The 26020-nt window shown below is 36.6% G+C and overlaps 1 protein-coding gene and 1 long non-coding RNA gene across 8 annotated transcripts in view; both read right to left on the bottom strand.

Annotated features, from left to right (window-relative positions):
- Window positions 1-26020, bottom strand: part of LOC123873043 (septin-7) — a 46548-nt gene that overhangs the window by 11980 nt on the left and 8548 nt on the right. For 5 of the 7 annotated variants that reach the window (XM_045917753.1, XM_045917759.1, XM_045917744.1 and 2 more), the window contains 4 exons: window positions 3148-3483; window positions 2419-2578; window positions 1449-1659; window positions 139-394 (listed from right to left, as the gene is read on the bottom strand). In XM_045917753.1, the coding sequence (XP_045773709.1) occupies window positions 139-394; window positions 1449-1659; window positions 2419-2578; window positions 3148-3483 (963 nt within the window). Of the gene's footprint in view, window positions 1-138; window positions 395-1448; window positions 1660-2418; window positions 2579-3147; window positions 3484-13329; window positions 13567-16633; window positions 17204-26020 lie in introns of those variants that run through there. The other 2 variants (XM_045917710.1, XM_045917719.1) reach the window with 2 other exon arrangements.
- LOC123873152 lies at window positions 18842-25936 on the bottom strand. The gene is made up of 3 exons (XR_006797614.1): window positions 25925-25936; window positions 21317-21320; window positions 18842-18881 (listed from the first exon to the last, which is right to left on the bottom strand). It is a non-coding gene; the product is annotated as an uncharacterized LOC123873152 (long non-coding RNA).

Genomic DNA, 26020 nt, shown 5'->3' with positions numbered 1-26020 from the left:
GACGACGAAACTATAAGTCGCAACCAATTAAATAAATGATCGAGCATCCTGTGATTTGTAGATAAGTATGAAGCATTCCTACTTAAATATACTGCTACTACTAATTGGGCCTATTAAAACAAAATTAAACCTACATACCTGTTCTTTGAAATCCTTGCATTCCTCGGGCGTCATGGTATCGGCCTTGGCGATAACGGGTATAATGTTAACTTTATCGCCCAGCCGCTGCATGAACTCTACATCGAGCGGCTTGAGGCCGTGGCCGCTGGGCGCGATGAAGTACAGGCAGCAATGGACGCGCGTGTCGGGCGGCGCGGCCTTCCGCGTCACCCGCGACTCCGCGTTCAAGAACTCCTCATACTTCGATTCCACGAAATCGATGATGGGTTGCCAGCTATAATATCAGATATGCCCATAAACGGTTAGGCCGCACTGCGAAGTTTAATCTCGCAGAATTCTGTGACATATGGAAATTGTATAGAGCCGCACGCACTCGAAAACAAATACCCGTGAACAATCCATATTCAAGAATTCTGCGGAAAAAATCAGACTGTTATCACCATGTTAAGAATCCCATAGCAGAACGGTTAATGCGTTTTCGGAACGTTAACAAAATGTGAATGAGACATTCGATATCATATTCGATAGTTTCATTTTAATTATTTTTTTTGTGCTTTTTCTGGTTTAAAATTATTTGTCTTTTGTCTGTTATAAATTATAATAAATGTTATAGTTAAAACATGCAATATTTACCATATTTAATGAAATCTCAGATGAGCATATGCAAAAACTATCACACTAATTATTTATTATTATTTATTTTTTATTTGTGCAATTTTATCAACACGATGAAAATTAAGCCTGTTTAGGAAATGGTAGTTTTTAGGTACAGGTAAGTATAAAAAGCGAATCTTTATGGTAGTCATTGAATCAAATTGCCGCAAAAAATAACTGGTTTTGTACATCTTAAAACAAATTAGGGCAATTGTGCAAACTCGTTTTATTAGTAGCAGCAAATAAGTGCTTTTATTTATTTAACGTGTCAAGGAATTTCAAAGCAAGATTTAAGTTACTGATAAATTACAGTTAGGCATTTTGATGTCTGAATAAAAATCACATGTATAGTTAGTAGCTCTAGCTATATACATATTTATAGCTATAAAAATAGAACAAATTGAACATTCAATCGTAATCTTACTAATATTATAAACGCGAAAATTTGTACGAGTATGTATGTATTAATGGATCTTTGTTACTCTTTCACGCAAAAACTACTGGACAGATTTGGCTGAAATTTGGAATGAAGATAGATTATATATACTGGATTAACACAGAAGCTACTTTTCATTCCGGAAAATCAATGAGTTCTCACGGGATTTTTAAAACCTGCATCCACGGGAACGAAGTCGCGGGCATCAGCTAGTAGAAAATATTTATAAAATACATACCAATTACTATTGTCCACTGCGTCTCCGAAGCCAGGTGTATCGACGATCGTGAGAGTGAGATTGACGCCATTCTCCTTGAGAAGTACAACACTAGTTTCTACGCCCACGGTTTTCTTGACGCGCAGGGAGGGGCCCGGATGCTTATCTTTATCGTACACTTCCGTAAGGAACAACGAATTTATTAAAGTTGATTTGCCCAATCCCGTCTCACCTGAAACCAGATAATAGGAATCTATGACATCAGAACTACGGTATGTAAACAAGCTTGCAATTTCCAGCACATAACTGCAGTACCTACTACATAACTAGGCTTGCTTATTTTCACACTTTTTCATTCTTCGGGAGGTTGGGGGTACAATCCCGGGCACGCACCACAGTTTTTCGAAGTTATGTGCGTTTTAAGAAATTAAATATTCCTTGCGCGGAGAAGGAAAACATCATGAGGAAACCTGCATACCTGAGTGTTCTCCATAATGTTCTCAAAGGTATGTGAAGTCTGTCAATCCACACTTGGCCAGCATGGTGGAATATGTCCAAACCCTTCTCATTCTGAGAGGAAACCCGTGCTCAGTAGTGAGCCGGCGGTGGGATAATCATGATGATTGGTTTCGTACATCCAATCATCGATCTCCACTGTCAACAAATTCGGCGTTGCAAATCATGTTTGGTCGACAGTCCTTATCAATAACATGGCTCGATATAACTTTTTTAATCTACATATTTATTATTCTATTTTATCGTGACCCATGACAGAAATAATACGCTACAATTGTCCAACAGAACTGGCAGAAATTGTACGTTCGATATTAGATACCACTACCTATAGTTATACCTCAAAGCCCATTGTTCCGCAGGAACCATTATCATTCAGCCGGTAAACGAGCCGAAGTTGTAGCAAACGTGGCTAACGATCGAATGTGCAGCATTAATTATTTTGTCGAGAAAATAAACTAACTCTCTAGGTGCTTACCTACAACCATTAATGTGAATTCGAAGCCTTTTTTGACTGCTTTCCTGTACACCTGATTTGGTAGATTCGCAAATCCAACGTATCCATCTAATTCTTTGGTCTTGGGTTTTTCTATCTTAGGTAATTCAGGTTTTGGCGCAACTGGTGGGTGATCAGGTTTCTGAAAATTTTCAAATCTGTTAATGGTGCAAGTTTATACGAGTAATGAAAAATTAAAGCATTGAAAGCAGCCTTAGCCTGTGATCTATAGAGCGTACCTATTTTGTATTTGACTTAGGTTTAAGACACAGTTAAAATGAGACAGATTTATATTTTTTAAATAGTCTGAGCAAAGTCAAAGTTCAGTCTATCAGATCTCAAATTCTCATCCTAAAAAATAATAGTCATATGCTTAAATCGTTTCCCACAGGGAGTGACAACTATATCACTTTTTCAATTTAGACTAATTTAAAGTTTAGTTTAATGCCACCAAGATGGCAATGGCAAAATAGTGAATTAAGTAAATATCTTATCTTCCTTCAGCACATAGCATCTTCAAATGGGTATCACATACTATTAGGGAATAATAATATTTAAAAATCCAAAAGGTGATTTGCAAATGTATGTTTAAATGAGTGTTTACTATATGTACGGCTCTACTGTCGACTAATTATTGTTCACTTATATTTTAAGCTGTAAGCGGCAAGTTTTAGTTGACAGTGCGGCTAAATACTTAGATGAAATAATTACCTTCATAATATTCTCTGTACTCCTAAGCGGAGCTGTTCCGGGTGGTGCTGTCGTGGGCACGGGCGGCGCGGGCATCTGTGGAGGCATCGCTGACGTTTTCCCCGCGTCGACTGACACACTGTTACTGAGTTTAGCAGCCGGTGCAGTGCCGTTCGGTTCGTGGTGGCTGTTCTCTTGGGAATCTGGCAGAGTCGCGGAGCGCTTCGCGAGGGCATCTTTAAGGGCGGATGGGGCCACCGGAGGTGCAGGCGGAGCGGCGGTCGGCAGTCCTGTTGCGCTGACTCCGCCGCCGCTCACGGTATCCGATTTGAAGAACAGCTCGCGCTTACTCTGCAACTGCAAAAAAAATTGAATCATTTTACTTCAATATCAGAAAGCTCCTTATAACTAGAAACAGCGTTGTAAATTGAACAGTTGAAAAGAGCAACCGCCGAGTTTCTTGCTGGTTCTTCTCGGTAGGAACGGCATTCCGAACCAGTGGTAGTTTATTTTGACGACTCAAAAGCACTTGTAAAAAGTTTATTTGTATAAAAATCTATTCTATTATATTGTATTCTATTCTATTCTATACTAGCTATCAGGGATTTAGGCAAATCTCATTAGGTGCTAGGGCGGAGAGTAGTAGGTATAGTTTATTGCTTTAAAACTTTATTTTACTTCATACGTTTTTAGCAACAGTAATTTTAAGTATTCGACGTCAATTTTAAGACTGACGATCTTAGTTGTCTGCTTTGGTGTTTCTCGTTTGGTAGCTCAAAGACACGGTGGCGCGACTGGTTTCGCCGCCACTGGTGTCCTAGCAGTCCTAGTGAGATAGTACCCTTGGATATTTGTACCAAACTCTCAAAACAAAACGCAATTCGTATAATGCATAATATAGTTAACTTTTATCTAAGGGCAGGTCTGAATTTATGCTAATGCAAAGGCGCAATATTTTTTTATGAGACCGGTGGGGATTGCAGAGTAAAGTCTTGGTACCATTCCACTGTTGTCGTACCAAAATATATATTTTTACGGTTATTGTGCCCTATAGTACGCTTTGGTCTTAAAGTCAACATGAGGTTATTCTAGGGGCTAACAAATTCCTGATAGGTCAGCAACGCATTGGCGGTTCCTCTGGTGCTGCAAATGTTCACGAGCGGCGGTAATCACTGCCACCACCTGCTCGTTTGCTCGCTACTTTAATTTTTTTTTAAAGCTAAGATTTCACTGTTCCTTGTACTTAAGTTGATTAAGAATTTAAAACAAACAGGGATATAATATTCTTACGTAAATCAAGCCCCATTACCCAGATAAAGTGCCTGAGCTAACTTATTCTATCAGCGTTAAGCATGTTAATTACACTCACTGATGATAATTAACTTTTGAGAATTCTAGTCAAGTAAATATCTATAAATATAGAGCAAATTCTGCCCCAGAGCAATGACGATATATGTATAATATATATTTATTTACCTTCCTACTATTAACTATTGATTCTACTTTCAACATCCCGTTCACAAACTATCAAAAGAAAATCGAATATTCCTACATATATGTTTTAGTCATTTTAAGAATTTTTCGTACATGAATAAATAAATGAGCTTGAGCGTCTATAAAACGGTATAAATCCGTGGAAACGCGTGGTATATGCGCCGCTTGTCGACTTGTCTTATACATCTGTAATGTTAAGTGCACTATGCACAGCCGGCTCCAACCACGGCGCCTGATGACTCACCGATATCAAAGCAAGTATGTAACAATACCTACTTACGAATACGTAGCTATACCACACTTAAGGAGCTCCTTGTAACTTATGTATACTTGGCTCTTTGTAATTCTTTGTAATTTTTAATAATCAAACGGGGACATCTTGAGCGTAAAACATGTTGACCTCATTCTTGTATAATCGAACAAGTAGGTAATTTTGTGAAAAATATTTTCACTAGCACGCCCATATCTGTACCTAAATCTTTTGACTGCCATGGATACCTAACACACACCAAAGCCGGCGATCTGCATTCGCCTTACCTTATCCATTGCAAAAAAAAAATGCATGCAAGCGTTTGAAAGCCGAGCCGTGCCGAGCCGTACGCTCCAGCATATTATATGCTCGGAGGGACGCTGCTCCGTCGACTTCTCAGGGTCTCTTTAGTCAATGTTAATCAAAAGAATTTAACCACAGCAAATAAATGCAGGTATTTACCTATGTCTAACACTTAGAAAACTAAGATACTTTTAAGCCTAGAAATTCTGTATCATACAACACTTCTAATACAAGAGGGGATTTCAATAGGGGATGATTCACCCGAGTCAACGCCAACATTATAACTCGTATGGTAGGTATAGGTACGTAGCTTGCACACGTGAAATGTGAATCACATCCAAACGTGTTGTGCTAATGTGCCGAACGACGATCCAGTTCAGAGTAAACGTTTTATGTGAGGTTATAATTTGGCAAGTAGGCACCTCCTTCACAAATATACCGTTATGTATAAATTATTTTATTAATCGTCATATTTGATCGACTTAAACTTTAAACTTTGTGAAGTCGATCAAATACGCTTTGAAGCAAAATGGTCTAGATGATTTAAACACTAATTCATCCAAGACTCTAGGCAAATACTATTCGTTTGTGAAATCAGCAAGAAGTTAACATGTTCAGTAGACTAAAAAAAATTTAATGCAAACGATAATGTTTTGTAAATGTGCCAAGCAAGACATCTGAACTCAGAAGGAAATTTTGCTCCGATACCGTGCTACTCGCGATGAAAATGCAAGATGGAGCAGCACACAAATCTTTGTAAATATAAACAAAATGCAGGTGATTCTGTCAGGACTCTGAACCTTATACCTACCTAGGCGCTAGGCGTGATTAAATTTCTTTTCGGTAAAACCAGAAATACTTTATGATGCAGATTACTCACAGCACCAGCTGAGTTGTTTTTACATTGCGTTGTCTGAAATTCAAAATTTTGAAATCCAGTACGGGCCAGCTGGCAGATCAGTTTGCCTTTCTCCGACTTGTACAAACTTTTTTCTTTTATTAAATAGGTAGGTAGGTACTTACTCAAATTGTTTAGATAAGGTCAGTAACTGAAGCCTTTGGTTTTCGTAAATAACAAAGCAAGTTCTTATTGGCAACTGATCGGTTTATTGGCGCTTGACATCGTCATCCGGTGTTTACCAGAGCTCGGACATTGTGCTGGTGTAACGTAAATAAAATCAACGGCATCCAACATCGCAAAGGCATTTGTTTGTTTTTAGGGGCGCGCATAAACAACCTACTTTCAACTATAGATCTAGAATGACTCAATGCAGATGGTTCTAAGTTAACAAAGAGTGAACTCAATGAATCTCTTTAGTAGTAAATGGCACCGGTACATGCTTTTATAATCTATAAAAGCATGTACCGGTGGCTCCGTCTGCTTAATTAAGTTATACCTAACTGTAACGCCTTAACGCTTTATAAGTTTATTTAATGAAACCTGGTAAGTATCTATATTAACTGACACAAGTGACAAAATGTGATGAAGCATAGAAACGAACGACACGCAACATCAGCTTCCGTCATGGACGAGTAGACACTATGCAGGGGACACTGCACTTCTATGAAAATGCATGTCTAAAGAGCACAATATTCAGATAAGAGTTCAAATTACTCGAGCAATTGTGCGATTTCATAAACTAGAAATATAAAGACCCCACTATTTTGACAGCGAAGAAAACTCGTTTTCTGTAGACTGTAAGTATTGCATTAGCTTCGCGGCGAAGATACCTACATATCTTTCAAGACGTGTTACAAGAATAGTTGAAAACTTAAGTATGTAAATCAATACAACAAACATATAATTTCATCGTTGTCGCCTTAACCGTACTGTTAGACAATCGTAGGAGTAAGTCTCTATGTAAGCATTTCCACAAACAACGCCCATATCGCTTGCGTTCAGTAGCTTCGAGGAACTCGCTTGAGAACATCTATCTAGTGTCCTTCATCATACAATTTTTTTAAATATCAAATCTACATACCTACATTCTGTGGTCAATTAGTCATACATCTTTCGACTCCACATAAATTTTATTTAAAATACATAAAACGAGTTTATTTAGCGATGACGTATCGAGAAAAGTGCTGGGCCAATTTCTTCGGGTCATTGGGGTCAAAGCTGTGATTACACCGAACCTTAGTGTGTCAGTGCACCTGTCAATTAACGGCTCACTACAGCAACTTACGCAACTAGTGTATGAATCATTCATTGTATAACAACCTCAACTCCTCAGTATACGGTTAGTACTTCTCAGGTATAGTTACGAGTAGGTTAATAGAAACCAACGAATAGTATACACACATATATCTAATTAAGTAAGTAGATATAGTGTGGCCTAGTTGCAACAGCGGGTATCAAATACGTGCTGGTAAAGAACAACATTACCTTTAGGTGACTTTAGCCCGATTGTGATTTATTTGGTTGAACAATTCTAAACTGCAAACTAAGGATGTCTTCAGATTTGCCGCTAAGGATTTAGAAGGCAGCGCAGCCGCAGCTCTGCGGGGCCTTGTAATTTGAAGACGCCCTAAAACCTGAATGCTAATCACTTGTCGACCATATTCTTGGGCTTAAAACATAAACTCTTATGGCTCGATCTTTTCCAATATCAAATAACGAATGTCCTTTGTAAAATAAAGAAAATATTAATTTGCAAAAAAAAAGGAAAAGACAAGGCTTGTATATGGAATACAAAAGAGGAATATGGGTTACATATCCGCTCGTAACTATTTATGTATAGCTTATATTCTGTACATGTGATAGTGAATGAAGAAGCAATTCACGAGTTTCCGGCCGTCTGACGGCCCTCCGTAGACTCTATGACTGGATGAACCTACGATATGAATGTCTAACATTAGAAATAATCGTTGCGATCATTATACGAATGATTGGGTTCGATTGCATAGTAATTTACAGCATGTCGATAGCCGATTTCGCAAAGGACTATTTGAAATCAATTCGTAACGCTTACATATTTTATCAGTGAAAATAGTGCTAGACAATACAAAATAAAAGAAAATCTTTACTTCTAAAGGATATTAAAAAAGGAACTATGTATTAATCTAAAAGATAATATCTATTAAGTTAATTTAGGTCACCTAGAAATAAGCCTCTACTAATAGAAAAACTATAACTTGACGAATACCGCACATAATATTATACTCTTATTATATTTTTATAATCGGAGGCAATTTGACTATCCTCAGAACCAATAACAGTTGTTTTTTCATTCTTGTCTAACACACCGATTTAAATGTTTTCGACGGACTTGCAACTTGAATTTAGCATATTATAGGTATGATATACGATATTTATCATCCTGAATAGCAATAGGTTCTTTTGGAATAGGGGGATTAAAAAAATTGTCGATCTTATTCCATAACCCCGTCAAATTTGAACTGATTTGGACTTTTATTTTTTCATTGGCCAGGTCGTACCAGGTAAAATCTGGTGACGATTTGATGAATATTATCGAAGATACTTGGAACTTCCAAATAAGAAAAATATATCGCGAATATGTCGTCAAATAGCATTTTTGTAACTCATTAGAACAAAAAAGGTACTGACGGGAATCCTCATGCCTAATAAGTAATGGAGCAGAAGCACCACTTGGCAACACTATAGTTACTTTATACAGTAACTAGTCAACATGGGCAGGCAAAAAATAGAATTGATCACAGTGCGCGGAAAGTATCGAGTAAGCTAGGACTGGCCATCTCGATATGAATCATCAGCCTTCTGCGTTTCCGTACCAAAAGTACCGACGACGATTCAAAAGTAGGTACGTACTTGTAAAAATAATATTGAATAAAAAATATTTTGATTTAGGTTTTTATTTATTTCCTTTAACTGTAGAATCCAGTCATATAAAAAAAGAACCTCTGTGCAAAATTTTGAACGGATATTTAGGATCAAGGGTTTTGAGTTCGGCGTTGAAAAGTCAATCAGTGAGTCAGGACTTTTATTTTCACATGTATCGATGATCACGCAATCATGTTTTTGGAGACAATTATTTTGGCTTCATGCACGGACGCGACACATATCTACTCATGTGCTAAAGCTTCGTATAGGCTGAGAATGTCGGGACGGATGAAAAATCTAAATTGTTCAGAAAAAAAAACCATGTCGGAGACATAAAACATAATGTTATTACTGTGAATATATTTCGCAATCTGGACACTAAAAACATCATCACAAAGAGTGCTGGCCTCATTTTGTTTAAGACATTTTCATCTGTAAGTTAAAACTTGAAAACTTCTGCTTCTTCCTTATCGTTTTCACCGCAGGTTGAAAGACACATTTAACATTTTTTTCCTCGAATAAAAATTAACTAATGCGGTTTTGTACCTATAAATCCTCATCATAAATAAATATGAACACACCCTTAGCTGTCGGATAACGATATTTGTTTCCAAAACAAAACTACCGTTCAACGGGAAGTAAGCCTTAATGAGTATGTGCACGTGCGTTAACGTCTACGCTTGAACGTTTAGCAGTTCAAGTGTCTTGTACTTTTAATCTAGCTTATTTCTTAGGCTTCTTGTGGCAACTGGTAGAGCTCTATATTTTTTCTTCACTAAACCCTGTAGTATATTCTAAGCCTAAACTAGAATGTAAAATATTGTAGCTTCAGATAATATTACTGTTCTCAAAACAAAACCATTATCCCACGGGAAGTGTGTTATAGTTTCATACGGGCTGCCCAAGTTCATATCATATGCTTTGCGCTATTACGTCGAGTTTCAAATTCTATATTGAACCTAGGTATCTGTAATCTGTCGATAAGTAACTTAGCAAAGTCAAAAAGAATCCTACACTACAATTTTTTTTGAAAAATAAACTGTGTAACTTATCGACAGACTACAGATGGTATGTTGAATATTGGAACCTGACGTTCGTTACTGAAATCTAGGTTATTGCTTGAGATTCTTTCGTTAGAAATATATTACAATTTCTAATACAAGACCGCAGTGTTCAATTCAGTACGCAGGTGATGGTAATGCCATGCCACTAGTTGTAAAAAAAGACACCAAAAGGTACATCACTCATTAATATTCGTACATTGAAACGGATTTAAAAATTAAGGTTTATGGGCGAACAAACAGATAACTCTGACAAACAGTCTGAGTCAACAGGCTATACTTAATGTAGTCTATTTCGCTAACAAAGATAAAGGAGAACAGATAATGACTAGGTACTCATTTAGTCAGGTTATTCCTTAACTAGTTTAACTTTTAATAATATTAACGATGAATCATTATAAATATACGACCATGAATTTATAATTACTTATGATAATAATAGTAGTAAGTACAGCTAAACAACCTGATGCTACTAATTTTAATTTTGTCAATGATCTCTTGAATAAAATTTAAAAGGATATGCAGACAATTAATACTGCAACGATTTCACTGTCGATCCAAAGACGATAACTGTAATTTGGGTCGACGTCGGTTCATTTTGCAATACTTTCTCCACGCGATTCTTGCTAACTGTTCAGTGTTCCCATATATTCTTTTTCACAGTTTTAAATTTTTTAAGAAAAACATAAAAACCGACTTCAATAATCACAAACACTAAAAAGTAAAAAATAATTTAATTTATTACCGAATATATGTATACAAGAGTTAATGTAGTTCTATAATAACATTTTTTGGAGCCGGTGCCAATTAGCCACATGAACCGTTTAGGTACTCTTCATCTTGTTTGTGACTCCACATTGGCACCTCATTGGCAACTCAGCTAGAGACAAAAAGTAAAAACTTCTGATAACTGATTCAAAGTTTTTTCATTTTGGTTTTTTTTTCGTAAGCCGTAAATATTTTGAAAACCTGAGGCACGTAAAAATATTTTAGTAGTAGGAACATACGTAAAAAACGCATTTAGAAGCTCCTCCTTTTTTGGAAGTCGGTTAGAAAATAAACTTTTTTGTTCCCCTGCAAATAATGTTACGTGATCTATGGAAGATGCGGAACTCCGAACCCATAGAACGCGAGGTCTTAGTTTGGGACACAAAACTAGTTAGTAAGTATTATGTTATTCGAATACATTATGATAACAATATGATTTGGCCTTCCTTCAGAATAACTAATGAACGCACTTACAAGAGTGGGTGTAAGATGCCCAAGCGTAGGCAAACCTGAGTTGAAGAGAACTCAACGGGTTGATTGAGATGGCACAGGAGAATATGAAACATTATAATTATTAGTATCTATGTAAGTTAGTAAAACGCTTAAAGGTAATTTGAAAATTAATCACAAAATTTACTTTGATAGCTTTATTTTATAGTTTATTTTGTAAATAAAATACTTAAAAATAAAATACGAAAGATCTAAAGATATAAGATATAGTAAAATAAAGGTAACCTTTCGGGATATATTCAATTTCATCATTTAACTTAGTAGATTAACAATTATTTATTATTTAACTTAAAGTAGATTAGATAATAAATATTATGTAGCCTAAAGAAGCTGAAATATGATTATTTTAATCATTCGAGCTATGGTTTTGACGACAAAAAATGACAATTGCAATAAAACTACCGCCGTAGTACTCCTGTGCACTCAAATATTGATCTTGTGGAGCATTGAACTTTTTTGTACATAGGTACACTGAAATCTCTACTGGTTTACAAAATCAACTATTGTTAATAATACAAACCTTAACGGTCTATTCCATATTTTTCGAAACAATAAGGCTTTCAGTAGTAGCCATTGTTGTCAGAGTAGAACAAGGAGTAGGTGCTTGTATTTAAAATTTAATGGTCAGCAACAAAACTTAACTATTTTCTCTTACCATAGCAGCCAACCACACCAAATAGTACAGAAGAACGTTAAACTAGTAAAAGTGTAATTCCTATTTAACTATTGATAATGTCACAGTAAACAAGCCCGTTAATCAGATCGCACTGATGTGCATGTACATTGTACAGTCTCTATTGCATTATTCATTTCATCGCATAATGTGTGAAACTAAGATTGAACATGCAGAGATTTTTAAATAGCTATATATTTACACGTTACGTAAACCTCTTCAAACAAAGGTGAACAATGTTTTATTAACATTTCTACTCATCTCAGCCATTTTCTATCTTTTTAATCATAGCGGTAAAGTATAGCACAGATAATTAACTTGTTTGCATAATTTACTGGCTTATTACAATGATGATGAGACCCTGAACTTTTAATTGAGGTTAAATTAATTACAACACATTAATAGTGCGGACTCGTAACAGGAATTAGCCAGGAGTATTACAACATGAAGAATAAAATAGGAATAGTTAAAACTTCAACAGTTTGTTACATAACCCCAAATGTGTTTAAAAAGAAATCAAAGGAACTATTAGTGGAGCAGATGAAAACGTCGAAAATATTACAGACAAGTCGACGCCTCGATATTTCTAACAGGAGCTATTTAAAAGTTTCAACGCTGCATAAAATTTAAGTTTGAACCACCTACCGAATTCCCAATCAGATTACGTATTTAAAAGCACAAAAATAGCTTGATATTTCTACGACTACAAACTTTCTTATGAAAGTGTCGAGAGAAACATTTGTGATAGAAAATACAGACTACCTATTGTTCATTCCATATAAGTGTATGATTCTATCAAATGAGTTTGTGAGATACATTCACTTGCAGATAAAACGGCAAACTGAGACGCCAATGCGTTTGTGACTTATTACAAGAACCGAGTCAACGACCCGGTCACCAAGGATAGAAAATGGATACGCACCGATTTTATTATATTATTATACGACGAACATAAGGGAAAGTGATTCAAACACTCGCGTCTGATTTGAGCAACAAGACAAACTAGACAAAATATGTTTGGGATAATCATTTGTGATCAGGAAACTTTGCTTTCTTTATTATTGCTGAGAAATATATCATTGACGTCATTAACCGATGCAATCAGGCAACTGCACATTCCTTTAGATGATTTTATAGTATTTAAAGGGATCGTTTAATTATAACTGCCACATCGTTATCTACACAGAATCTAGGCGCCAATGAAGTCGGACTTACTGACGCTCGTCGTTCACGTGTCGCGTCACCCCGCTGATAGCTGACGGTAAATCAATATGCCCTTCTTCTACCACAACAATATCATCTATATTTCAGTCTCGTATCTGTTTCTTACGACTATAATTACCTCGGCTTTCCTGCGCAACGACAAGTTCCTCCATATATCTCTTGGACTTGTCCATCCCACTTTTGTTTTATCAATTCCACTATCACCAACACTGCTGGCACACCTATATAGTTTTGTTGGGTGGGACGTACCGTTAGTTACTGCTCGATTTGCCATTCTGAACACATGCAATAATGAAAAAAAAAACACTACAACAAATCACTCTTAAGTCTTTCACATACACAACTTTAGCGACATCCTGAATGATAAACAGGTAGAATTCTTGACTTAAAAGACATTTCTTACACTATTCATATGTATGTAATCGTGTTTTTTTTATTTAATCACACTGAACATTAAAAATACGTGACAGTATCACACTATCTGTATGTCATGTGATTTATTGATAATATTGTATTTGGATCAAAACAGATTTAATAGCAAAACTTATTATTTTAGTGATAAATGATCAATAGCGTAAATCAAATAGACCGTTTTAACCTGAAGCACACTCACGTCTGTATCAGTTTGAGGTTAAGTTACCGGCACTACCGGCTGTCGGCCGAGCAGGGTACGCAAGCTCCCCATCGAGGTCCCTTCACACAAGGTGAAAAAAAAAGCCTAACAGATGTTAACGTACATTTGTTTTATGCACCTTTTAAACTACTTTCGCATTAACAAAACAAAAGTTTTCACTCATACAAAACATGGATTATAAAATTTAGAGCAAAGGGGAACTGAACTTTAAATTAACTTCACCTGGTTTACAAAAAAAATACGCGAGAAAGTGCATTAATTTATTACAAGATATTAAAAGATTGTTTATTCGGATTTTGTACTACAAAAGTCGCTACGTGTTTAAAAACCCGCGCTAACCCAGTCAGGTACGAGTAAACTATGGCTATACCTACGAGTATAGTCAAAGGATCCCGAGACCGTCACACTATACCCACCAGACACACAAAAGCAAGGACAGTTTGATCATAACAATATAAGTTAAACATCTCCTTAAGAGCAACTTAACTCTTATATGACCACATGAAAGTTGAAAATTGATCGCCATCATCATGTTTGTTCTTACGTTTCTACCGAGACAACGCAAGAGGAGAACGTGCCCTAACCGCTTTTGCTGGTTTGTGAAAAAAATTAAACTTAAACCAATTCAGTTTGCGTAAAACTTTATTGAAGACGATTTATTTGTGCCTTGAGTATTTTAAAGAATTTAGGTATACGTTTTAAAAGCCTGTTCAGATGTATATCAAGTAATTTAAGTTAAACTCACTCCTGTCTTATCAACCCGGCTTTCTGTCCGCTTATATCATACAACAGATAAGGAAAATTCTTAGAATATGGAATACAGTACATTGATCAGTCCATACGATTACCCTAACAAATGCGTTATTCATTTGTATACAAACAAGTCATTGGCAACTTTTCTTAAAGAGGTCAGCTGTGAGCATGCAAGTGATATTGCACACACGCATTGAAATATATTTCCAACTGTTTTTTTGCTGAATATGGATGATATCATGGCATGGTTACATTCGTTAAAGAGTTACCCCATATATAAACCTTCCTCGAATTTTCAGGTCAGGGTATGGCCGTGAAACAGTTTATGACTGTTTAGTGAATTCGACACATGCGAGCAGAATGGCCGACGCTACATGGTTATTTTTAACCCAGTGTAGACATGGGGTCAGTCACCCGCTTATCCTCCAGCGGCACGGAGGCACGGACCAGTCCTATCACATGAGGAACTTGCGTGGGAATATGCCAGCTATAATATATCCTTGTGGAAAGAATAAAAGAAAGCGACCCAGATGTTCCCGGCGACTGTAAAAATATCTCACAACTGTGACAAACAATGAGAAACGATTTACATATTATATTAGTATACCTAAAGCATTACTGTAAGAAAAAGTAAAATTAATTTTAAACTCAAGTAAAAGGGTATATAACAATGGATCTCTATGGTTGAATGATTGCACCACATAATGACTACATCAATCAGAACTCAAAAGAGCCTCTTGTAACGAATCGTTTCATTACATTTATCTACTTATTCATTATTGTCTACACATATGTATTTTTATGGGCTATACTGAAAAATTGTTTTATATTTTTGGCAGAATGAATTTGCTAATATAGTCCTATGTGCAGGGATACTTTTTCTTCCGGAAAACCAAAGATTTTTCATAGGATTTTTCGCGACTCCCAAAAGGAAAAGAAAGCTTAATTCCGCTTTTTTTTAGGGTTCCATACCTCAAAAGGAAATTAGGGCCCATAAAGGATCACTTTGTTGGCTGTCTGTTCGTCTATCTGTCGTGTCTGTCAAGAAAACCTAAAGGGTACTTTCCGTTGACCCAAAATCATGAAATTTGGCAGGTAAAAAGGTCTTATAGCACAAGTAAAGGAAAAATCCGAAAACCACAAATTGTAGCGACATGACAAAAAAAAGTGCTCACGAAAAAATTACTTTAGGTACTAAATCACGCAGTCCGTCATTAACTTGCAGTGTTCTACATAAAAGTGTTAGGTAGGTATAACTTGAACGATGGTACGGAACTCTTCGTGTGCGAGTCCGACTCGGACTTGACCGGTTTTTTAATTTGTGGATCGACTTTCGCAATTTTTTAATCCTCAATAGAGAAAGTTTGCCAGAGGTCCGATACAAAATTTGGTTCCAAATCTTCAATCTTGATGCTGCACGATAAAAGCACTCTAAACCGTGGAGATTCCGGGACTTCCAACCAAATCATCGTTGAACACTAAAGGTATGAGTTATGAGGCCTGAGGAACTGCCGATTGTAAATAATTGAGTGTTTTCAGTGTGAACGTCGGATCTGTTCCATAAAAATATCAATTGTTATACTAATAGTATTACAATCATCATGACACAAATATACCATATATACATATACGATAGAAATTCCTGAAATGAATTGTTCTTTTTCATAGATATATTCAAAACAAAAGTAGGTACCTATTGCAAGGTGAAAACATAACTTAGCTAGAAATCAATGAGCGCCAAAGTCAACGAAATGAAAAGATAGTAAAATCATCTGATACCTGAGTCAATATTAATAATAATTACTCTCATACAATAATATAAAATATTAATTAACAAAACAACCAGCTATGCAATCCAAATGTTATTGGAATAAAATTCAAGTGAACAATTAAAACGATAAAGCATCAAGTAGGTACACAAGGGTTAGTGCGACTAAAATAACGTAGAATATATTACCTCCCTTTTTTGGGGTGCGTTTATTTCGATTAGGGGAAATGTTTGAGGGTGCACAAGATATACGGCAAGGGGGCTTACCGTTGCCGTTTCGGTAAGGGTGACGGTAGCAAAGGTTGGTCCACTGTTCGTCCCGGCGGTACTGTTAGATGTCACGCTCCCCACCTGGTTGTTAGAGCTCTGTTCAATAATACGCTGTCGGAGTGCCAATCTTTCAAGGCTAGCCAGTCGATGAGATCCACCTGTTCCTTCTCTTTCGCGTTCTCTGAGTCCTGTTGCACTGAGAGTGCTCCCTGCACTGAACGATCCACTATATTTTGGAAGTGTCGGAGGAGGAACCGGTCTAGCGGAACCTCCTCGACCGAGTAAAGAACCACTGGACGTATATGCGTAACTGTTCGGAGTTCCAAGAGTAGCTGTTCTCGGAGCTGCTCCGATACCATTCAAGGGTCCATTGGTACCATTGACGGCGCCGCCATTCACCGTCGTCGTACTGCCGTTCATCTCCTTCAACTACTGTCCGTCATGCGATTGAACCAATGACACTATCACTAAAGCCGTGAATAAACAAACGATCGAGATATGATGCGATATGTAGGAGCGTTCGAGCCGGTTGCCTGACGGAGGCGGTTTGACAGCTCGCGCGGTGCAGACGAGGCGCGCGGGCGGAGTCCCAGCGCCCCGCGCTCGACGTCGTCGCCATTCGCCACCGCCGCCGACCCCAATGAATCCCAGGATTATTGCCACACGACTGCCCGACTAGAGGGTTGAAAATGCATTGTTGCATCTCTGTCAAGGTCAACTCATGGATTCTCAGCGAATTCAACATATTATTTCTTTTCCTTAATATGGTTTGGTTGCGATGCCTTCGTGGAACTTTAAATTCGATTGCGCTTACAACAATATATTGTTTTCTTATAGGTACAAAGATATCCAAATAGGGCTCATATTATGCCGGACTTCATGCAGACCACATTCAACATGCACAAATTTTAATGGAATGTGTTTTCAAGGTAAAAGTATTTTCTCCTTATTTTATTCAAGATGAATAGTAATAATAATTGTTATTTTCATTGTTTCCATTGCACAAACTGTTTTAGGAACGGACATCTACCTATTCGTTATTTAATAAGATTCTAATAAGTTTTGATCAAAAATCTTTGCAGATAGACCAGCTAAGTAAGGAAGCAGTTCTTGTAGCAAAGGTGAAAAGACTATCATCTATCAGTATCAGCTGTATCCAATCCCTAACGAAACAATATCGTTTCATGAATGGTTTTCAACTAGTGAAAGAAGGAAATGACGTTGTCCAGTTCAATGGCCCGATTGAGTCAAGACGTGAGTGGTCTACGGTATTATTGGTATTGAAAGTGGCAATTAAGGGAAATAAGACGAAGAGAGCGTGCAATTGTTCGTACATGCGGTAATTAGGACACAGTTTTTGCTACCTCCATTTATGACATGAACATGATTTTCATCTAAATACACCTACTAACGTTCTTTATTTACGCTCAAAACACAATAAATTAATTTATGAGTATAACGAATCAGGTACGAGTACAATTCTGTGTAGTTATAATAATGATTTCGCTTCCTCCCTTCTCATTCTGAGAGGAGACCGATGCCCAATAGAGAACTGACTAGTGGCTGATCATGATGATAATAATTCTTTTCTCATCTCAGGCATTTTTTGTATGGCAGGAGGGACTTCATCAACGAATAATGCAGACTTGATAATCCATCGTGAGACTCAGCAACTTTTTTACGTGACTGAAGACTAGGATAATGTGACTCTCTGAGTGCGATAAAATCCTAGTCTAGACGATGCAAGCAGTGCACAGAGCACGTGGTAGTCGCGTGTTACGATGTGGTCACGGTCATGCCAATCGACCGGAGATCACAGCGCATGCGCGTCAAACAGCCCCTCGGGCCTATATTTCACCCGCACAACCCTCCGGCATTCCCGTATTAAGAGATGTGTGTATTTTTTATTTCCACCTGCTCTAATAACTTTGATGCCAATGACTTACTTTCAAGTTACCTATTAATAATTATCTTGGACCGAAATCGGACTTGCGTTATATTCACACTGGTAAATTCATATCTTGGTAGCCATGTAGCTTTCGGTGGTTGCAATGTCAACTCAAAAAAAAGTTCAATGAAAGCTGAGACAGTGTTTCTTAACTTCCCAAACTTACTTATTGACGATAACGATCAATATAAGGCCAGTATACAAAGTCCATTAATGTCAGTTTAGCAATCGTTGGATAGAAGCAGTCGTTGTTATGTAGTTCATGATACACAAGGAACAAGAAGCTTAATTTGCTATCTTATCAATTATGCATTGTAGAGGGTACATCTGCCGAGGATGGCTCCAGTGTCAGAGTAAAGCGTGCGTGTAGGTAGAGTAGGTATGGTTTGGGGTGCTTGGGGTGTGGTGTTGCGTGGTGCATACATATTGCTAGCTTTGATACATATGCAATAACGGGATTCTGTACAGAATCTAGTTTAGGATTGGTGGAATTCTAAATAAATAAAATGGCACGTAAATCACCAAAACATTGTAAATTGGATGTTCTGTATTCTGAGGTAAAATCATAACATCTTATCTTCGAAACGACAAAGATGCCAATTATTGCGAATAATTTAGATGCCAACACAACAAGTGGGACCACTTCAAAAAATCTTAATTATTTTACCCTTGTGTATTACTCCCTCGAATGAGCTGTAGGACTCTCGTCTTTCAATGACCTGAATTCTGTACTATAGGTACGAGTATATCCTACAGCACTTTGATGGTGGAGTGTCGAGACGGTTATATTATGTCGAAAGTAATAATTGTGTTTCTGGTCAAAAAACACAAAGGAATCAATATCGTTTCTTCTCATTGTCGTTATTTACTTAAATAATTTTCAAATTATGTATCGTTACATGAATAATATTCATATAAGATTATGACCGCGACTTCGTAGGCGTTGACTACAAAAATTTTAACCTGTAGCTATTTTGCACCCTTAGGGGTTGAATTTTCAAAAATCCTTTCTTAGCGGATATCTGTGTCATACTGCATGCCAATTTCAGCCCGATCCGTCCAGTAGTTTGAGTTGCTCGTTGATAGATCAGTCAGTCAGCCAGTCAGTCACCTTTTCCTTTTATTTATTTAGGTTTTATTACACACAACGCCATCTGTTTCCAAATTAAGGCGATGCATTGACAACATACGCTGCAAGCTCATTCCCTCCCTTCGCGAGTATATAAATACCTAGTTAGCCGCCGCGCTCTGGTTCAAATATTATACTTATTCAACAGCTTGCGTTAGATGGCGTTAGTAAAATCTACACGAGTACAGTATATTCTAGCTAATAGCTATCCTACCTATCCTGTGACACAATTTGATCATAATTGCCATTTGGTTCTGGTTCTAGACAAGTCAGTCAGTACAGTCCTGCATCCTGGATTTCCGACCTGGTTTAGTCAACACATTGTCCATGACCGACTGTTCATCATTACAGATATTTCGTACTCTATTAAAACTAATGAAGACGAGTTAAGGTAAAATTAACTCCTATACCCCTTTTAAGTTCCAGGTTGGTTCGCTAGGACTGCATCGTTAGAACGGTTGAACATTAATAAATTAAATTTCAATACTTAATTAAAATTACAAGGAGGTAGGTAATATTTGAATGTAGGCAGTAATCTGATGGGATTCAGAAATTCGTTAACTGGTTGACAGCTACCTTATCCCCGAGTGCTAAAGGCTACAAACTACATCACGTGGAGAAAGTCGCGGATAAAAGCTATTCTCTGAATAAACAAAATCCACGTGCCCGTAATACGATTATTTAGAGACAAGTAACTTCCTAAAATAATTAAATACTTATTTTACCTATCCTCGCTCGACACACCTACTTGTTTTAGCTTAAAATACATATATTTCTTACCCTCTTAGGATCCTCCAAATTTAATACAAGTAGCGAATATTTAGTATCACAAAGCTACCATGGTAAAATTTTACTAAGTAAAATATGAACTTGGCCCACCCAAGTGCTATATTTGCATCTGATAGCTGCACAGTAATCTGTGTGGAATTAGAGCTTGTACAAAGGTATCTTATTAACAAAGCTATCGATTTACAACTAATGAAAGCAAAGACTGAAAGTGAGATATTCTCGTAGGTAAGTATTTTGTTCTTGTTTCATATTATCTTTACTTACCACAATATTTACAACTCTATCTATAATAATTAATCAAACTTATCCATACTAGGTGCGCTTACTAATATTATAAATCCAAAAGTTTTTGCGTTTCTGTAAGCTTTTGACGGCTAAACACCTGAATTAACTTTGCCTCAACACATGGTCCACGTAGGATATCTTATGCATTCTGGAAACGGGGTTTGCCCTGAAAAATATCTTTATCTCATAGGGTACCATGCGGGTGAAGTCAGAATGATGAACAGCTGGTTTTAAATCAAATGAATTATCTAGTTTTTTAACCCCCGACGCCCAAAAAGCGGGGTGTTATAAGTTTGACGTGTGTATCTGTCTGTGGCATCGTAGCTCCTACACTAATGAACCGATTTTCATGGTTTTTTTTGTTTGAAAGGTGGCTTGATCGAGAGTGTTCTTAGCTATCCAAGAAAATCGGTTCAGCCGTTTGAAAGTTATCAGCTCTTTACTAGTTACTGTAACCTTCACTTGTCGGGGGTGTTATAAATTTTTAATTTACACTTGTTGATTATTGTCATCATAAGGAATGTTCAACAAATCTGCTTTGTGAACAGCGAAAAACCACGAAGTTTTACATGTGTGTCGTTTGGAAATATACGGTCTACCTATCAATAAATAATAATAGATATACTAGATTGGTAAGCGGAAAATTTTACTTTTCTTTAGCATTTACTTTTCTAGTATGAGAAAGGAACATTTACTAGAAAGGACCTTTAACTTTCCTAGTTTATCCTAATTAGAAGAGATAAATATTTTGTGTGCAACTTATTATTTTTAGGAAAGTTCTACCTATCCACGTCGCTTTCATTTAACATACCTACATGATAACCTACATAGCCATATCGCGTTTAAAAGTCACTAGGTAGGTATAACACATTGATTAAATAATTATGAGAAATATTCAAGCTAATAAGTCTTTTGTTCTATTGATATGTATGTACCTGGGACAATCGTATCATGGTTTCAGTACCGATTTCTAAATAGCTTTTAAGTTTTTTTTTCATTTCGTAACATAACACACACGGACCACGGTAAGTATTATAATTAATTGGTAGGTATTGTATGCTGGACAGTCATTTAAATAACATACATAAGGAATGCATCTTGACCTCTGTCACTATGGCTTTACAAGACAAAATATGATATTACACTCGTTACTCCATAAATAGTAAAAACACATTTGTTATCAAATTACTAAAAAAAACTTTTCCCTATTATAAAAATAGCTTCCATAATAAACGATAACACTTTGTTGTGTAGATGAAATAAAATAATAAACTCGTAATAATCATCAACTTAGTAGATATGAACTTGATATAATATAATATCTGACATAACATTTAAAAACAGCTGATTACACAAAGGTAGGCAAGCATGTTTTTCGAGTGAACAGTTTTTCAACAGTTTTTACCACTCAATTCACGTTCAGAAGTTAAAAGGGTACACTCAAGTTACTCATAAAGAGATAGTTAGCACAAAGGGAATATTTAAACTCATTCCAACCCACAGTTCCAACCCTATCGCTAAGCATGCTCTAGTGCGGGGTAGGCCGTGGGAACATAGTGCTATAAACGCGATGATACACTCTGGCTGATTCGTGACACAGTTTCAAGATGCTTGCTTCCCCTTGTAAAACTCGCACTGAAGTGACTTTAGAAATAAGAACGAACAAAGTTTAAAAGAACAGACTTCCATATCTAATATTATAAATGCGAAGTGTGTCTATCTGTCTGTCTGCTAGATTTTTACGACCAATCTGTTTGGCCGATTTTGATGAGACCTTGCATCCCGTGGAGGAATACAGACTTTTGAGTCCCCTTAAATTCAAGAGTCCCCAATGGATTTCATATCGCTATGTTGAAATAAATTCTTTGTAAAAGATTCAATATAGCTTTATTATATTGCAATACTATGATGCAATACTGATGCTTGCGAATTCATCCGCGTGGATTTTGGAATGGCGGCTGACGCGGCTCTACGTCCAATTTCGTCCATCTGCAGGGTGATTCGCTAACTCAGTGTCTAACATGATAGCCAACACAGCTCATTTTATAATCCATTGAAGGTTTTCTATAAAAAATATTTTAATATCACCCAGTGAAGCAGCAATGTAGAATCAACCAACCTCGGTGGCTATCATACAGTGTTAGACACTGAGTTAGCGAATCACCTAGCTGAATAGATAAGTTGGTGGCACTGTACATAAGCTTCTTGATGTTTGACAATGACACAGATTTTTACAGAGGGATTTTGTGAGCGGGAATTACATAATATTACACGTATATTGTTTTTCCAATGAATTGCGAAGTGACCAAGCATACGTACCATATTTACTGTAAAAATGGCGTGTTAGCAGTCAATAAAAAGGTTGGCGTTAAAATGTTTTGAGGTAACGTTGAGTTACTTGTGGATCAAAGTTACATGTTTTAGTTATTGTCTGCTTGTACGCGCATCGATCCGTTAAGTCATTAAATACGAGTATTTTACTACGAGTGGCACTTACTTCAGCGCTATGAAAACTATAGACTTTGACTACCCTGGGGCGAAAAAAATATCACCACACATTCATTGGCCTATAAAGCAGTGCGGTAATAAATTATTATTAACGCACAAGTGCGGTAATATAATGGCCGCCACACAAAACAGTTTCGAGATCGTCTTTCTTAGGTTGTATGAATATATGGGGATGTACGGATACTCATGCATGGATGCATATGTTGGATGTATGAATGAATGGATATATGTTAGGTTCGTACCATAAATAACTACTCAAATTGGTTTTTTTATTTTGGATTATTTCAGTACAGATTAATATTTATAAAATTAGTGGTATTTCAGCATTCAGCAAGCGCGGCTCGGCTAAACTAACACGGCCAGGCAAGGCCGGACGTAGCAGGCGTGTTTAAAAAGGTTACTTTAAATAGTTACATCAAGTAAGACTTAAACACCTTTGAAGGTTTGTTGAACTGTAAACAAGTTGAAAGATGGTATGAAGATGTGGACCTGCACGTGCCTAGTAGATAGTAATGGTGTGTTAAACTAAACAAAACTATGGTGCATTTTCTGTGAAGCACAAACAGAAACATTATGGGACACGTACATTACCTACTAAGGGATGGCGCACGCCGTTTTGGCCACTGGCTTTTTATTCGAATGAAAAATAAAAGATGATGAAAAATGATAGTTTCATTTTTTTATACTTACATAACTAATTGATGAGCACTCTTTGATGAATTAAGCACTATATTATACCGACTTTCAGAAATATGTCGATCCGGGCACGGTAATATTATATACAATTTATACATACATAATATTACCGTGATCCGAGCCTTGAATATACCTAACCCCATGTTGAAATCTAGAGGGAACACCACCCGAAAGGACACAACGCAATACTAATCACGCAACGTGCCCTAAATAGGTACAGCAAAAAGATATTTGCGTAGTGTATTGTCATAGAAGTTCATTTGTAATTGTTCGCTTTATAATAATTATAATATTTACCCACACAGCAAGAAGTCACGTTGTGCAGTAGTAAAGCGGGAAGTGCTCAACGTCTCAGGCACTTAATTTGAACTTGAACTAAGGAATTTCTCTAAGCGCATACTTAAAATAACAACACGCGAGCGGTATCTAGATATTCCAGCTTTATTACACTTGTATGAATTTATAACGGTTCATTTTTTGATAAGCTTTAAAAACACGCAAATTACATCATGCAACGGCTGTAAACATATCTTTAAATAGGTAAATTAAATTAATAATTTATTTTATTTTTTTAGATACGTGTATCTACTTAGGTATGAGGAAGTGTCTTTGTCTGATCTTAGTCAATATGAAAACAAAGAGGCAGACGATTCTACCTCTACCAGGACCTAATAGATAACGGGAAGTTTAATGTTGATTTTGGGAAAATGCCAGGAAAGTTACTTTATAAAAAGAAACAAACAAGAACTGTTCAATTTCATGTATAATGTGTCAATTATATTAAGGCGATCCGAAATATCTAGAAGTTTAGTTAAATTTTAAAAAATTGTCAACCTTGAGTGGGTTGACATTTTTTTTTTTAATTTTAGGTGGAACCCACGGCAACACAGAAGAACTACCATACGGTCTACGGTATACTAGCTTTTGCAACCTCCTTACAACTACCTACGCCCTACAGGATCTCAATTCTCAGTCCATAATCAACACAAAGTAGGACAGTTATGTCATTTCAACTCTGAGTGAACATCATTCAATTGACGCTGACCTGCAGATTGACCATGGACCATAATTTTTAGACTCGCTTGTACGGAGCATAATAATTGTAATAGAACAAGAAGTCCATCTATTCTATGAAGAAGTGTTATCAGGCTCTGATTTCGATTACAGGGTGGACCCCCTCACATTGGTTTTGACAAAGAATCCTAATCCTAGTATAATAATAATGTATAATAATACTTATTATGAATGTGAAAGTTTGTAAATCTTAGTCGTTACTTCTTCACGCCACAATAACTGAAGTCAAAACCAATTTGGCTGAAATTCGGAATGGAAATAGCTTATACCCTGACTTAACACATAGGATATTTGCATCTTGCAAACCTGAAAAGTTCCCGCGGAATTCTTAAAAAAACCCTGTATTCAAGCGGCCGAAGTCTCGGGCATCACCTTGTTTTAGAATAAGCCTACGAGCTACGAAATCTGTCTGAAAATAAATCGCACCGTAGGAAAATTTTCCGCGCGAATTGCCAATGCAAATGCATGTACTAATATCTACACAAAATATGATTCCAAGGGTCGTATTTTCGATAAAAATACCTCCAGTGTTTTGTAGTTTGATATAAACAATGTTAATTGTTGTCAGAAGTCATCAATTTCATTAGTATGCGAACTTTCATCTCTCAGCATGCTACGTGCTATATTGCTATGCTAATCAGGATTTCACAAAATAGTGGTAGTAAATTACAGTTTGTGTGAACAATTTTCTATTTTAATAACCTAATCTTATAAGAAACTTAACTTTCGTGGGCTTTATGATAAGTTTATTTACACGTTTGCATTTTAGTTATTTTACTATCTATTTAATATTATTTTCCACTTTACGAATGCTATAACTGTCGCGTCGCGTTGCCACGTAAAAAGGATATCCAACAACAATTTATAAATGAATGTGCGCTGATTACTCACAACACAATAATTGTTTATAAGGGGAGACCTACAGGAAAAAATTTAATTCTTTCAGGGATTCAGC

Source organism: Maniola jurtina, chromosome 2, assembly GCF_905333055.1.
Source record: "Maniola jurtina chromosome 2, ilManJurt1.1, whole genome shotgun sequence".
NCBI lineage: Eukaryota > Metazoa > Arthropoda > Insecta > Lepidoptera > Nymphalidae > Maniola > Maniola jurtina.
This window is presented reverse-complemented; position numbering and strand designations above follow the sequence as displayed.